General features: G+C 36.9%; 5 protein-coding genes across 5 annotated transcripts in view; 3 read left to right on the top strand and 2 right to left on the bottom strand.

The window, feature by feature from the left end:
* The window catches only part of LOC108863517 (CRC domain-containing protein TSO1), a 92,981-nt gene that overhangs the window by 75,771 nt on the left and 4,838 nt on the right, over positions 1-12,372 (bottom strand). The gene's annotated exons all lie outside the window — the stretch shown is intronic.
* Positions 1,872-3,670, top strand: LOC108856348 (FCS-Like Zinc finger 8). The gene is made up of 3 exons (XM_018630125.2): positions 1,872-2,319; positions 2,420-3,162; positions 3,284-3,670. Exons 2-3 carry the CDS (start codon positions 2,426-2,428, stop codon positions 3,351-3,353), a joined length of 807 nt encoding a protein of 268 aa, XP_018485627.1. The 5' UTR covers positions 1,872-2,319; positions 2,420-2,425; the 3' UTR covers positions 3,354-3,670.
* On the top strand, positions 5,176-6,214 carry LOC130494835 (NADH-ubiquinone oxidoreductase chain 2-like). Its single transcript, XM_056985643.1, is given in 4 exon segments — positions 5,176-5,245; positions 5,298-5,366; positions 5,437-5,650; positions 5,652-6,214. Coding segments are annotated over 4 exon segments (501 nt in total). The 3' UTR covers positions 5,800-6,214.
* On the top strand, positions 7,641-8,608 carry LOC108857402 (17.6 kDa class II heat shock protein). Its single transcript, XM_018631385.2, has one exon. It carries the CDS (start codon positions 7,884-7,886, stop codon positions 8,442-8,444), a length of 561 nt encoding a protein of 186 aa, XP_018486887.1. The 5' UTR covers positions 7,641-7,883; the 3' UTR covers positions 8,445-8,608.
* On the bottom strand, positions 9,202-11,938 carry LOC108863144 (uncharacterized). Its single transcript, XM_018637470.2, has 4 exons — positions 11,786-11,938; positions 11,620-11,691; positions 10,609-11,117; positions 9,202-10,534 (listed from the first exon to the last, which is right to left on the bottom strand). The coding sequence occupies exons 2-4, from the start codon at positions 11,667-11,669 to the stop codon at positions 9,357-9,359; spliced, it is 1,737 nt and encodes a 578-aa protein (XP_018492972.1). The 5' UTR covers positions 11,670-11,691; positions 11,786-11,938; the 3' UTR covers positions 9,202-9,356.

Here is a 12,372-nt window from a genome sequence, read left to right as displayed (position 1 = left end):
TGCAAAATATATTCCTGTCGTCATATACACATATACAAATATGTCAACCCAACACAACTTTTTCCACCAAACAAAAGAAAGAGTTAAAATATTTTTCTTATAAATGAGATATTAGTAATTCCATGCAGTATGAAATTTTTTTCTCTCTAGAATAACGTTTTAAGTTTTCGTTTTATACGTAGCAAGTGTATTATATAAAACTATTAAGTTATTTATCAGTGTGTGACGATGTCCAACAAAAGAGACTAGCCAGCGATGAAAGCAAAAGAAATCAGTTATAAGATTGTGAAAGATATTCGTACGTATGATCGTATCTCATTCCATTCCGATGCTGGGTGACCAAGTCCACCCACACACTCATGCTAACAAAATCACCATCATCACCGAAAAAGGTACCAATAAATCATTACATAAAGAAAATTTTCGATCATAGCTAATTTGATCCAAAAATGAACTAAAAGTTGTTGTGATCATCATCTCGATTTGTCTCCCGTTGAGAAAACTACATGCATGTTTCTTCGAGTTAGTTACTCCCTTTTTCTGGTTACGATCTGTTTTGATTTTACTACAAATTCCGTAAATCTACTAACATTATAAAACTTATTTTTGTATCAATGATTTTTTTTTTATCTAAACACGTTTGTAATGTGAGTGTGAAAACAAACTGTATACAATTTCTAGTCATGATGTGAAGGTTTAGCCATGTTTTGTACGAAAATATATAATGGGTACAAAGATCAGAAAAGATTAATTTTATTTTATCTACAGTTTAATTTTTATTTATCTACAGTTTTTGGGAATTCAGAAAACAAGTCAGAGATTTTTATAATAAGAAAAATACTGATTAGTTTGTCGACCCTAATTTTTATACAAATGAAATCAAATAAATCTATTTAATTTCTACATTTCCGTTTATGAGAAACGTCGGCTTGAAATTCCGCTTTCCCTACTTTTTACTAGTATATATGATTCATCCATAACTTATAAACAAACACCTAATCAAGTTTGAGTAAGAAGTACATTATATCTATATTAATTCATATATAAACTCAAACTAGAAAAAAAGAAGAAGAAAAGAGACCCAAACTAAGTGGCCTAATAGTAGCTTGATCAGGATCTGTGAGAAGTGATTACACCTTTCTGGCCTTAGTGCGTTTGAATTTGATTTCCACTAAGAACAGATTCGCTTTGTTAGAGTTATTTGGAGTTTTGAGCTTAGAACAAGCCCAAATGCTAAACTCGTGGTAGGTTTGCGCAAAACTCCATCGCAGTTTGAAGCTTGACGACCGGAATAAAGAGTAAACACTTTTTTTTTTATCAAGAGAAAACAACTTTGGTATTCATATCTATTTTATTATGTTATCCCCAGGAAGGTTTGTGATATTCCAATTGATGGATTAGTTGTATGACTAGTGCAATGTGCAAGTATAGGAAGAATGCAACACGAGAATTTTCAAACGTCTTCTTTTTATTAAATTACTAAAGTTTCCTTTTTATATAAATAAACAGAAAAGAATATGGAAAGAAAACTAAAAGAAAAATCCAAAAGAAATAATAAAAGACGAAAGGGTCAGTAGAAAACGACGTGAGTGGTTCCTTGGCACACTAAAAAGCAAGAAAAAAAATCTTAAACTAATAAAGAATAAAATAAAAAAAATAATAATGCAGTTTTCTTATAAAAATAGTGAAACGAATTTGGGAAGTTCCACTGATGGAGTTAAAGCTATGAGTGGTTTTCTTCACCCACTGAACTGATTTCCACTGTAATGTACATCTCTTTCTCTCTATATATAATATATACATAATATTCCATGCACAAACTTATACTATTAATTAAAGGGCTCTTAATTAAATACATATATATTATTAGTTTCGTTAGTGTTATTTTTTAACTCATTAGTGCTCTGTTTCTCAGTTTCTGCAATGCAACTTCATGGCGATTTTTGAGGATATGGAAGAGAAGCAGTGGGGCTGTTTTGTTTTTGTTCTCTCATAGGTCATTGGAAGTATAACCCACTAAGTCCCAACAAATTAAAAAAAATATCGATTTTTATTATTATTATTTTCTTGTTTGTTTGTTTGTTTTTCTTCTTACTTCAATCTCAAGCAGAACGTTTTGTGTTACATTAAAAGTGCTAGAAAGTCGGGAGTAAATAAAGCTCTCTCCTCTTTTCGGTTACTTTCATTTCTTTTTCTTATTTGTTTTGTTTTTTCTCTCCAAATTTTATTTTGTTTTCTCAATCATGGAGGCAACAGAACTCCATATCTTTTATTTCCTCTGAAAGTTTCCACAAGTCCGAAACTTTTCTGATTGTTGAGGTTAGCTTCTTAGGTTCTTTCTCGTGTTCTGTCTCAGTTTTGCAAATAACGAAGAGACTTTTAGCTTAAAGTTTTGATTTTCTTTTGCGTGATCGAGCAGTGAGTTATGCTGAAGAAGAGATCAAGAAGCAAGCAAGCTTTGTTAATGGCGGACACCAACCAGAAACAGAGCAAACCGACGCCGTTTCCACGGCTCTTCACAGCTTTCAGCAGCTTTAAAAGCTTCACTGAAAACGACGCCGTGGCGAGTCCCACCTCCATCCTCGACACAAAACCTTTCACCGTTTTAAAAAACCCTTATGGATCCGATAACCTGAAACTCCACGAACCCGAGACCCGGCTCAAGCTCGAACCCAAAAGAACCGGACTTGCTATTGTCGATTCTCTCATCCAGGAAGAAAACCAAGAACCCGAATTCTCCCGACCAAGATCCGGGACAATTCTATTCGGGTCTCAGCTCCGGATCCGGGTCCCAGATCCTCCACGCTCCTCGTCGGATTTTGGGATCAAAACAAAGAATCCTCCGGTCTCCCCTCCGCCGGAAGAGATGAAGAAAACGGTTTCCGGGTCGGATCCTGGGTCGCCCCGTATCTCCACCGGCTATTTCTCGACCAGCGATATGGAATTATCGGAAGACTACACGTGCGTTACGTGTCACGGGCCTAACCCGAGAACGATCCATATATTCGATAACTGTATCGTTGAGAGCCAACCCGGGGTCGTTTACTTCAGGAGCTCCGACCCGATTAACGAATCGGATTGTTTACCATCCGACAGCTTTCTCAGTACCTGCTGTAACTGTAAGAAGAATCTTGGACCTCGTGATGACATTTTCATGTACAGGTAAATTCATATTTTCTTACACTTTAACCGTATACAAGAAATCAATTTAAACTATATGATATTTTCTGTAATTGGAGTTCGAATAGCTAATTAACAAATTTGTGGTGATTTAATTTTGCAGGGGAGATAGAGCCTTCTGTAGCAGCGAATGCAGGTCACTGGAGATGATGTCGGAGGAAAATGACATTTAATGAAATAAGCTTATTGAGATAATTTAAATGTTATGATAATGACTAAAATAAATAAACGTTTTAGTATTAAGAAAATGAAAATGTTAGGTATTAGATTTTGTTTAATTGCATTTTGTTTGCTCAGGGCGGAGACGGTGCCTATATGTATTATGTGTCTACATGCATAATCATATACATACTTTGCTTTAAAAGTTACTTTAAATCTGTAATAATAGTAGCATAATAAAACTGATAGTTAATGCAACAATTCCATTTGTGATGTTCAAGAAAGAAATGTAAACATCTCTTCTCTTGAGAATTTTTTTTTTTGATATGCACTTTGAAAATGGTGATTTTTATCATTTTATAAAAACGGTGATTGTTATCATTTCTTGAATCTGTTGAATTAGGAAGCCCCGTCTCTTGAATATATATATTTATATAAAATATGATATATATATATATTGATGTAGAAACAATTATATTTATTACTTTTCTATTCATATGATATATATATATATATATATATATATATATATAAATAACAAATCACACTTTGAAAACGGTGATTGTTATATATATATATATATATATTGATGTAGAAACAATTATATTTATATGAGTTTACTTTTCTATTACTATTATATATATATATAATTGTTTTAGTGATGATATATAAATTATTAGTTATTAGTATATTTTAAAAAATTGTCTAAAAGTATTTATATAGAAAACCAACTAATAATAGCAATTCACATGCCGACAAAAAAAAAATAGCAATTCACATTAATATTGAAAGATAATTTGTTTTTTGACTATATAGTTATCCACATTAATATATATATATATATATATATATATTGATGTAGAAAAATTATATTTATATGAGTTTAATTTTCTACTATATATATATAATTCTTTTACTGATGATATATGAATTATTAGTTATTACTATAATTTTAAAAATTGTCTAAAAGTATTTATATAGAAAACCAACTAATAATAGCAATCCACATTAATATTGAAAGAAAAACAGTTTTTTCTTATATTATATAGTTATTAAAAAAAGTTCCCGCCCCATATGGATTATTAGTTATTACTATAATTTTTAAAATTGTCTAAAAGTATTCATATAGAAAACCAACTAATAATAGCAATCCACATTAATATTGAAAGATAATTTGTTTTTTGACTATATAGTTATTAAAAACAGTTCTCCACCCCGCCCCCCCCCCTCCCCCCCTCCTTATGTTGAAAGATTGTATCATTTCAACCATGTGGTTATTGAAAATGGTTTTGGAAAAATTATTAGATATGTCTTTTCATCACAAATTAACGTAAAAATTGTGTTTTTTTCAATATCTAACTATTACAAATAATTATAAAATATTAGGATAAATTCGTCCGTAGGACAGAAAGCAGATTAATAAATAATTTAGATAATCAAAATAAATATTTAATATTAGTTGTTATTATTTTTTTTAAAAATATATATAAATAATTTTTATAGATTATGTAATTGGATTCGATGACTAAATAAACCATATTATTTAAAAAATTGGAGATGCTTTTAAAAATAAATACTACCTATTATTTTTTTAGAATATGATTGTCTAAATAAACCATGTTATGTTTCTACATGCATAATCATATACATATTTTGCTTTAATAGTTACTTTAAATCTAATATATATACTACACTAAAATGAGAATTGTATGGGAAGCTCTGGTCCCACTAATTTACCTAAGCAGGTCTCCTTAAGTTAAGTAAGTGCATGTCCTTTCTTTTGAAGGTTGGGGAACCTACCGATGAAGATTCTCTCTACCATACTGGACAATATAGATGAATAAGCCATGCCCACCCCACCTCAGATCAGCAGGAGTCTGCAGACACTGCATGGCTCATCCATCAGGTAAAGAAAGGCCAACAATATAATACATGTTATTTATGGCTGTTTGTTGCAGGAAGAGTTTCATCAAAAGAACAAGGCAATAAAGTATCTGCAGAAATAGGAGTAGTAGCAGTAGTCGCAGGTGTCGAAAGAATAAGGGAATCAATGCTGTCAATCGGAACAACTGGTTGGGCTACTCCTTGTTTGAGGAGTTAGTTTCTTGATTATCTCTGGTATCTTTATTTATGCATTAATGACGATGGATGCATTCGCCATAGTTTCAGCATTACGGCAAACCCGTGTCAAATATATAGCGGATTTGGGCGCTCTAGCCAAAACGAATCCTATTTCGGCTATTACCTTCTCCATTACTATGTTCTCATACGCAGGAATACCCCTGTTAGCCAGCTTTTGTAGCAAATTCTATTTTTTTCGCCGCTTTGGGTTGTGGGGCTTACTTCCTAGCCCCAGTGGGAGTAGTGACTAGCGTTATAGGTCGTTGGGCGGCCGAAAAGTTGCCACGAATAAGTCAGTTTGGAGGACCGAAGGCAGTTCTTCGTGCACCGGACGCGTAGCTTACCGAATCAGTTGCGACACCGATGGGAATGCATGCTACGAAAGATAGGGTCGAGTCTGATACATCAACCGTCTACTCAATATCCTTAGTAGAGTCCACAATCACTACACGAGATGAACCTTGGTTTGGTGAATTGAAGTTCGCCTTAGGTGTAATAGGACTCCCAGTTACTGTGCGCGATCGTATACTGAGGTGCTCCCCGCCGGTTGTTGGAACGACGGCGAGCCGGGACGGGCCTGGATTCAGAAAGATGAAGGGCCCCAAAGTATAAATAGGGGGTTACAAATTCCCCATCTCATTGGGGGCGGAAAACGAATCGACATCTCGATGTGATACAGCCTTTTCTTTTTTAGTTGGGAAAGAACGGCTAAGAGTTTTTAGCATGTCCACCTCAGCTCAAAAAATCAACCAATCAAACTATTCTAAACTTCCATGTCATTTTATTTTTATACAAAACTTTTACAAATAAAAAAATAAAATTCACGGTATTAACCGAAAAATATATGTTTTGACTCATCGTCTACTTTTAAGTAACGTTTCCTTCTTAATAAAGCTAAAATGATCCATAAAATGTGAAGTATACCTTTTAGATTTCATCCGTCAATTTAATTGTTTGCAGTTAAAATAATAAAAATTAAACATTTTTAACATCAAAATAAATTATAGTTTCAAATTTTAAAATTACTGAATCATTTTTATTGGTCATCAAATTTACAGATTTAAATATTCAAAATGACCACACATTTATGAAATTATATATTTTTATGAAATAAAGTTTATTTACCTATTCTTCAAATAATAATTTTAAAAATAAACAACTATATGAAATACATAAGATTATAGAAAACATTGGGTCGGGCCGTTTTCCTTTGGTCTCGTCGGCTCCCATCACGAGGCGGTGGCTCGTGGCTGCGATTTGTCACTCTGGTTGCAGATCTGGAAGTTGTTTCAATGCGACGGCTTGGTTCTCAGATCCGTAAGGAGAGGGGTGTGTGTGGTGATGTGTGGAGCCAGTCCGGCGCGTGGGTGGCTCTACATCTATACTCACCCGTGTGAACTGTGGATATCACACTCCAGAGGCGTACAAGAGCTCAGAAGGCGGATGCGTGTTCGTTGGATCGAGCCCTGGGTTACGTGTGCTGAACCTTTCTGATACCGTGATGAATCGCCTATGGTTCAGTCGGGAGAAGAAAGGAAGGTACTTCACCTTGATTAACCGTAGCTTTGACATCGAAGTGAAGACGATCTGTAGGAGAACATGTTTTTCTGGTTCTCAGAAACAGAACGTGGCAGGCCTCACACGTTTCTGTGTAGTTTACATGGAAGGTCATGAGGCTTGGCAATGATCACGTTTAGGAGTATGGTATTCGCAGTACCGAGTCATTGACAGATCCGGTAGCATGCTCCTTTTTCTGCTTTTGCAGATTTCAGTCGGACCGTGGATGGAACCATTGCCTCAACCTGATTTTCATAGATTCAAAACTTCTGGTCCTAGCTATATGTGATCCTATGTGAGAGCAAAACCTTTCATTACAGGATCATCGTTGGCAAAGAGCATGTTTTGTTCTCTGTTTTTAATGGTAGAATTAGGTGGTTTAAGAGACAATTCATTTCAGAGTCTTGGAATGAATTTGTTCTCATAGTGGTAAAAAATGCAATACTGTATTCAATCACGTAGCATAGGATCCAATTTAATGATCTTAAGTGATACTAGATTTCGGTATTGTATATGGGGTTAAAAACTGTTTGCGGTTGTAATTTTGTTTTCACAAATTGGTTAATGAAAGTTGATGCCGAGAAAAAAAAAAAAAAACTCCCTTATCATATTTCAGATCCTCTTTCCTTTCATGCTACCGCCTTCTGCACCCATTCATAAATTAAAGAAAAAAAAAGAAAAAGGAGAGAAAGACGCAATCTTTTCTGTCACAAATCTTACAGGTTTCCTTCTCCCCACTTTGTAATTAATTTGTATCATTCATTCGCAAAGATTCGATCTTTCAATGAAATTAAACAAAGATTCTTTCTGGTCATAAAAACCGAACCTTTAATTCATCTCTCGTTATCTCTTCTTCTTCTTCTTTTATGGTTTTGATTCCTTCGATAATCTCATACTTTCTATTCCTGAGTTTGATTCATCCGCTTCTTTCCGAGAAACCCGACCCGGAGGAAGCCATGAGAGTCCATCCAATCCACAACAACAACAACACCTTGATCCACCACCATCGCCATAACCCGACCCGAGAACCCGGAAAGAATCTCCGTCGTCTACCGCACATCTTCAACCGCGTTCTCGAGCTTCCGTTGAGGTCCGAAGCGGATGTCACCGTGGAAGAGAGACCCGATTGTTTCAGATTCGTGGCGGAGACGGAGGGCGTCTGCGGCGGAGAGATGAGGGCGTACGTGGTGGATATCCATCCGGGTATAACCAAGATCGTTGTGAGGACGAATGGGTTGTCTTTGGGTTTGTCGTTGGACGAGTTGGAGCTTGATGTCTGGCGTTTTAGGCTTCCGGAGACGACGAGGGCTGAGCTTGTTACGGTCGTTTGTGTTGATGGGGTTTTGATTGTTACCGTTCCGAAGATGGACAATGATGGTGGTTTTGGACAAGGTATTGGAAGTGGGAGGCTTGTTCTTGTTCAGTAATACAGTTTGGTTTATGTAATGATGTCTTAAAACCATTTGCTTTTTTTGAATGTTTGATTTCAAGAAACAAAACCTCGTTTCTTTCATATATTGTTGTTAGCCTTCTTTTTTTTTTGTTGGCAATGTAGTGAAATAAGAAGAAAGGTTGAGAGACTTTTGATTGATCTCACAGTTTGTAAAATCCAGAACCAAGAAATGCATTATTGTTCAATATTTTGTAGACTTTGGGAAACGTATAGTGAGATAAGGTGGTAAAAATAACAATTGTTGAAACGTTTTGTGCCATTCACCGTGAATGGACGGATAAAGGTAATTGGTACATTTACATTTTGCCTCTTCCAGGTTGCTTGATTTGCACCAGCCTTGGGAAGAGCACACATTTTGGCTTACAAGCCTTCAACAGCAGTTTCCGATTGTCTAATGTCTCCCGCCACTACAATGATGTTTAACAAAGTTGCTCAACATTTCACCATCATAAGTTCCGTTCCAATTTTAATTTTAACAGCATGGCGAGTTTCTCCACCTCGTTGATGAAGAAACACCATATTTTGAACTAGAATGTGATTGTATAGTTAGTCCCAAATCCAGCGTCAGGAGCGTGCCCCACAACATCTTTTTGGGGCTCACTCTTAGTCACAAACAATATCAAGATACACCACACTTTCCTGGTGATATAAAGCAGCAAGCTTATCTTATGATTCTTGTCTAAACACAAGATATAGATGCAACAAGCCATTCCTAGCACTAAAGAGCAACATTAAACATACGTGAGATAATAATAAATAAATAAAACTCCAAGCGTAAAACAGGTTTACAGTCTGCAACATTAAAACCCCACAAAGAGGAAAAAAAAAAGCCGCTACATAATAATACAACGAGACTGGCTAAACTTTGAGGCCAGATTTGATTTCATCAGAGGAAGAAGCCTTTAAGAGGAGTGAACTTAGAGAGGATCTCTGCTTCACGCTTAAGTGCATTATCCTTCTTGCATTCCCATTCATGCTTCTTCGAGTTAGCTGCCTGAACTTCCTGCACCACTTTAGGTATCGAGTTCGCCACCATCTTCTGCCCATAGCTAAGATCAACCTTCTCTTTCTCCCTGCTCCCTATGTACCGCTTCAGCTCATCCCTTCTAGCTTGAAGCTGAGCAATCTGGTCATCAATCTGGCGGATTGCCTCAGCGTTTTCATCCACTTCCATCTGTATGCTCCCAAGCTTGTGCCTCAGATCGCTGTACTCGTATTTAAGCGACGCTACTTTAGCTTTGTTGAGCTCTAGCGCAGAGAAGAACCAGTCTGCTTCTTCAATCACACTTTTGTTCTCCTGGAAGACTTCACTGAACGTTGGAATCTCTTCGATAAGCTTCAGCCTCACTATCTCTTCAGCGGATAGGTTTGGATCTTTCCTCAGTTTAGTTGCTAACGCTGCTATCTCTGCAGCATCCTTGGAGCCGAACAAAGTGGGCAAATCTTTCTCAAGTAGAGAAGAGATCTTCATTCTAGCTTCAGCCCATTCGTACTCTCTCATTGGAGAGCTTGCACTAACGAGAACAGAGGAAGACCCTCTCCCAGCGTCTTCTTGACTCTCATGAAGAAGGTTCTCAAGAGAGTTCAGGTAGCTGTCAAACTCTACAGGGTCAACATCGATAGGCTCGTGCGAGACCGCGAGGACACCGTTCATAGGAGAGACATAGATGTGAGGGATAGAAACATCTTCTTCTTCCTCAAAGTTAGCTCTGCGTTTCTTTCTCCTGCCACTAGTGTTTGGTTCACCTTCCTCGTTCAGGTTGTTTAAGTCCACAGCGCCACCGTTCTGCTGGTTGGAAGAGCGTCTCCCGGATTGCCGAGATGCTTTCGGTTTGGTGGAGGATTGAGTTCCAGTGGCAGGAGTTGTGGCTCCTTTCTTCTTCTTGTTGGCACTACCTCGTGGAGTTGGTTTAGGTTTAAGTTCTTCCACAGGGTCATACGTCGGCATTGGATTCCTCTTCCTCTGGCTGTACCTAGAGTTTCCTTCTTTAGCATTCTCACCATCCGGAGCAGCTTCAGTCTGAACTTCCTTCGGTGTCTCCTCAAAAAGAGACGCAGCATCAACTACAACAGAAGAAAGGTTGTTTCAAACATGAACTTTATATATGCTAACCAAGAATAGCAAAGTCTTTCTTTACCTTTGTTTGAAGGCTGGAAGAGAGCAGGGATCTTCCAGCTAAACGACGCAAAGAAAGCATCAGCATCCATGTCAGGGAAACTCGTCTGGATGTAACGAGCAAGAGTGGGTTTGCTTGGGAAAGACTTTGGAACGTTCTTGTGTTGAAGCCTCTGAGGTAGAATCAGGAACCTGTCTTGATGAAACCCAGTAGCAGTCACTCTCCTACCGACTCTCCAAGTCCAAACATCACCGGGGCTTGGCCAATCAACAGGGGCGTAAGGCGGACCTTGACCAGTTGAAAACTGTGGGATAGCTGGGAGTTGGTTGAGATCGGTTTCCCCATGAGTGAAGGAGCTGCTGTTTTTGTCTACGCTTCTCTTTCCATTTTCCTTGGCCTGAAAGGACGGCTCTGGCTCTTCTCTGTTGAAACCGTTCTCCCAGAAGTCGTCCTTCTCTTGCTGAGTGGCGTGGAATGGATCGGGTTCGGCTTCTCGGTAAGTTGAGAGCGGGACAGGTTCAGTGTCAAACCTGAATTTAAATTAACAGTAGGGGGAGCTGAAGATAAGTGTGATAAAAACAAAGCACAAGGGCTCAAAATCAAGCCTTATTAATATAGCTCCAAACGTTGACAAACTATGTGATATGCTAGTTCACTGAACCGTAACAAGTTAAAAGAAAGAAAGCTTTCTCTCAAGAAACATATGAAAAACTCGACAATGGAGTCTCTCTAGACACACACATAATCATCAATCAGTTAAAACCCTAAAGACGCAACAATTTTTTTCGGTCAATCCCAACACTGATAGCTAAACACAAGGACTGTTGGTCAGAATTGTGATAAATATTTGCTTAAACATTACAATCTAGGTCTAAAAGAGGGAGACTGGTCACATAACTCAGTACAAGATTCTTGTTAGTTCAAGGAACTAGCTTGGAGATTCACAAAGAAATGATAACAAATAAAAAAAAAGCAGAAGGATAATTATATATACAGGATAATAAGTGTGGATTATAAAAGAAGAGAAAATACCCAGGAAGAGTTTGATGCATATCAATCGGAGAATAAAACGGAGCAGACATGTCCACTAAAAACCCTAATTTCCTGCACAAGTTAAAAGAAAATGGGGGAAAAAAATGAGAACGAAAATCATGAAAGTTGTAAACTTTCGAGTGATTGTGAAGAAGAAGGAACTTACGTTTATTAGAGGCAGATCTAAAAGCTTAATCTCGATCTCTCAGTCTCCATTTCCTCTGATTTTATCTTTTCACCATGGGGAGAGAGAGAGATGTGGTCTAGTCTTGAAGCTGAACTGGAAACTAATAATCAAAGGAGAATTGACCATTATGCCATTAAATGTGGGTTCTGTCCTTTTCTCGAATGTTTAAAAAAAAAATTTGCCTTTGATGTCAACTAGGGGTGGTATTTTACCCGATACCCGAACTCGTACCCGAACCCGACCTAAAACAACCCGAACCAAAACCGAACCGAAGTAGCAAAATACCCGAACGGGTATTGAATTAGGAGAGATTAGATACCCGAACCTGAACGGATATTACCCGAATCCGAATGGATATCCGAAGATAACCGAACATATGTATACTTACGTATATATTCCTAGTTTACTTCTTTAATTTTATTCAAAATGTTTATTTTTATTATACACATAGTTCAAAATTAGATAATTTACATATAACTGGAAAAAATGAATTTTTAAAATTAACAAAAGTTAGTTTACATGCATTAACAAAAGTTACATCCAATTTTTTTTTTAAATAATCAATT

The sequence above is a fragment of the Raphanus sativus genome, chromosome 5, assembly GCF_000801105.2.
Source record: "Raphanus sativus cultivar WK10039 chromosome 5, ASM80110v3, whole genome shotgun sequence".
Classification (NCBI taxonomy): domain Eukaryota; kingdom Viridiplantae; phylum Streptophyta; class Magnoliopsida; order Brassicales; family Brassicaceae; genus Raphanus; species Raphanus sativus.
This window is presented reverse-complemented; position numbering and strand designations above follow the sequence as displayed.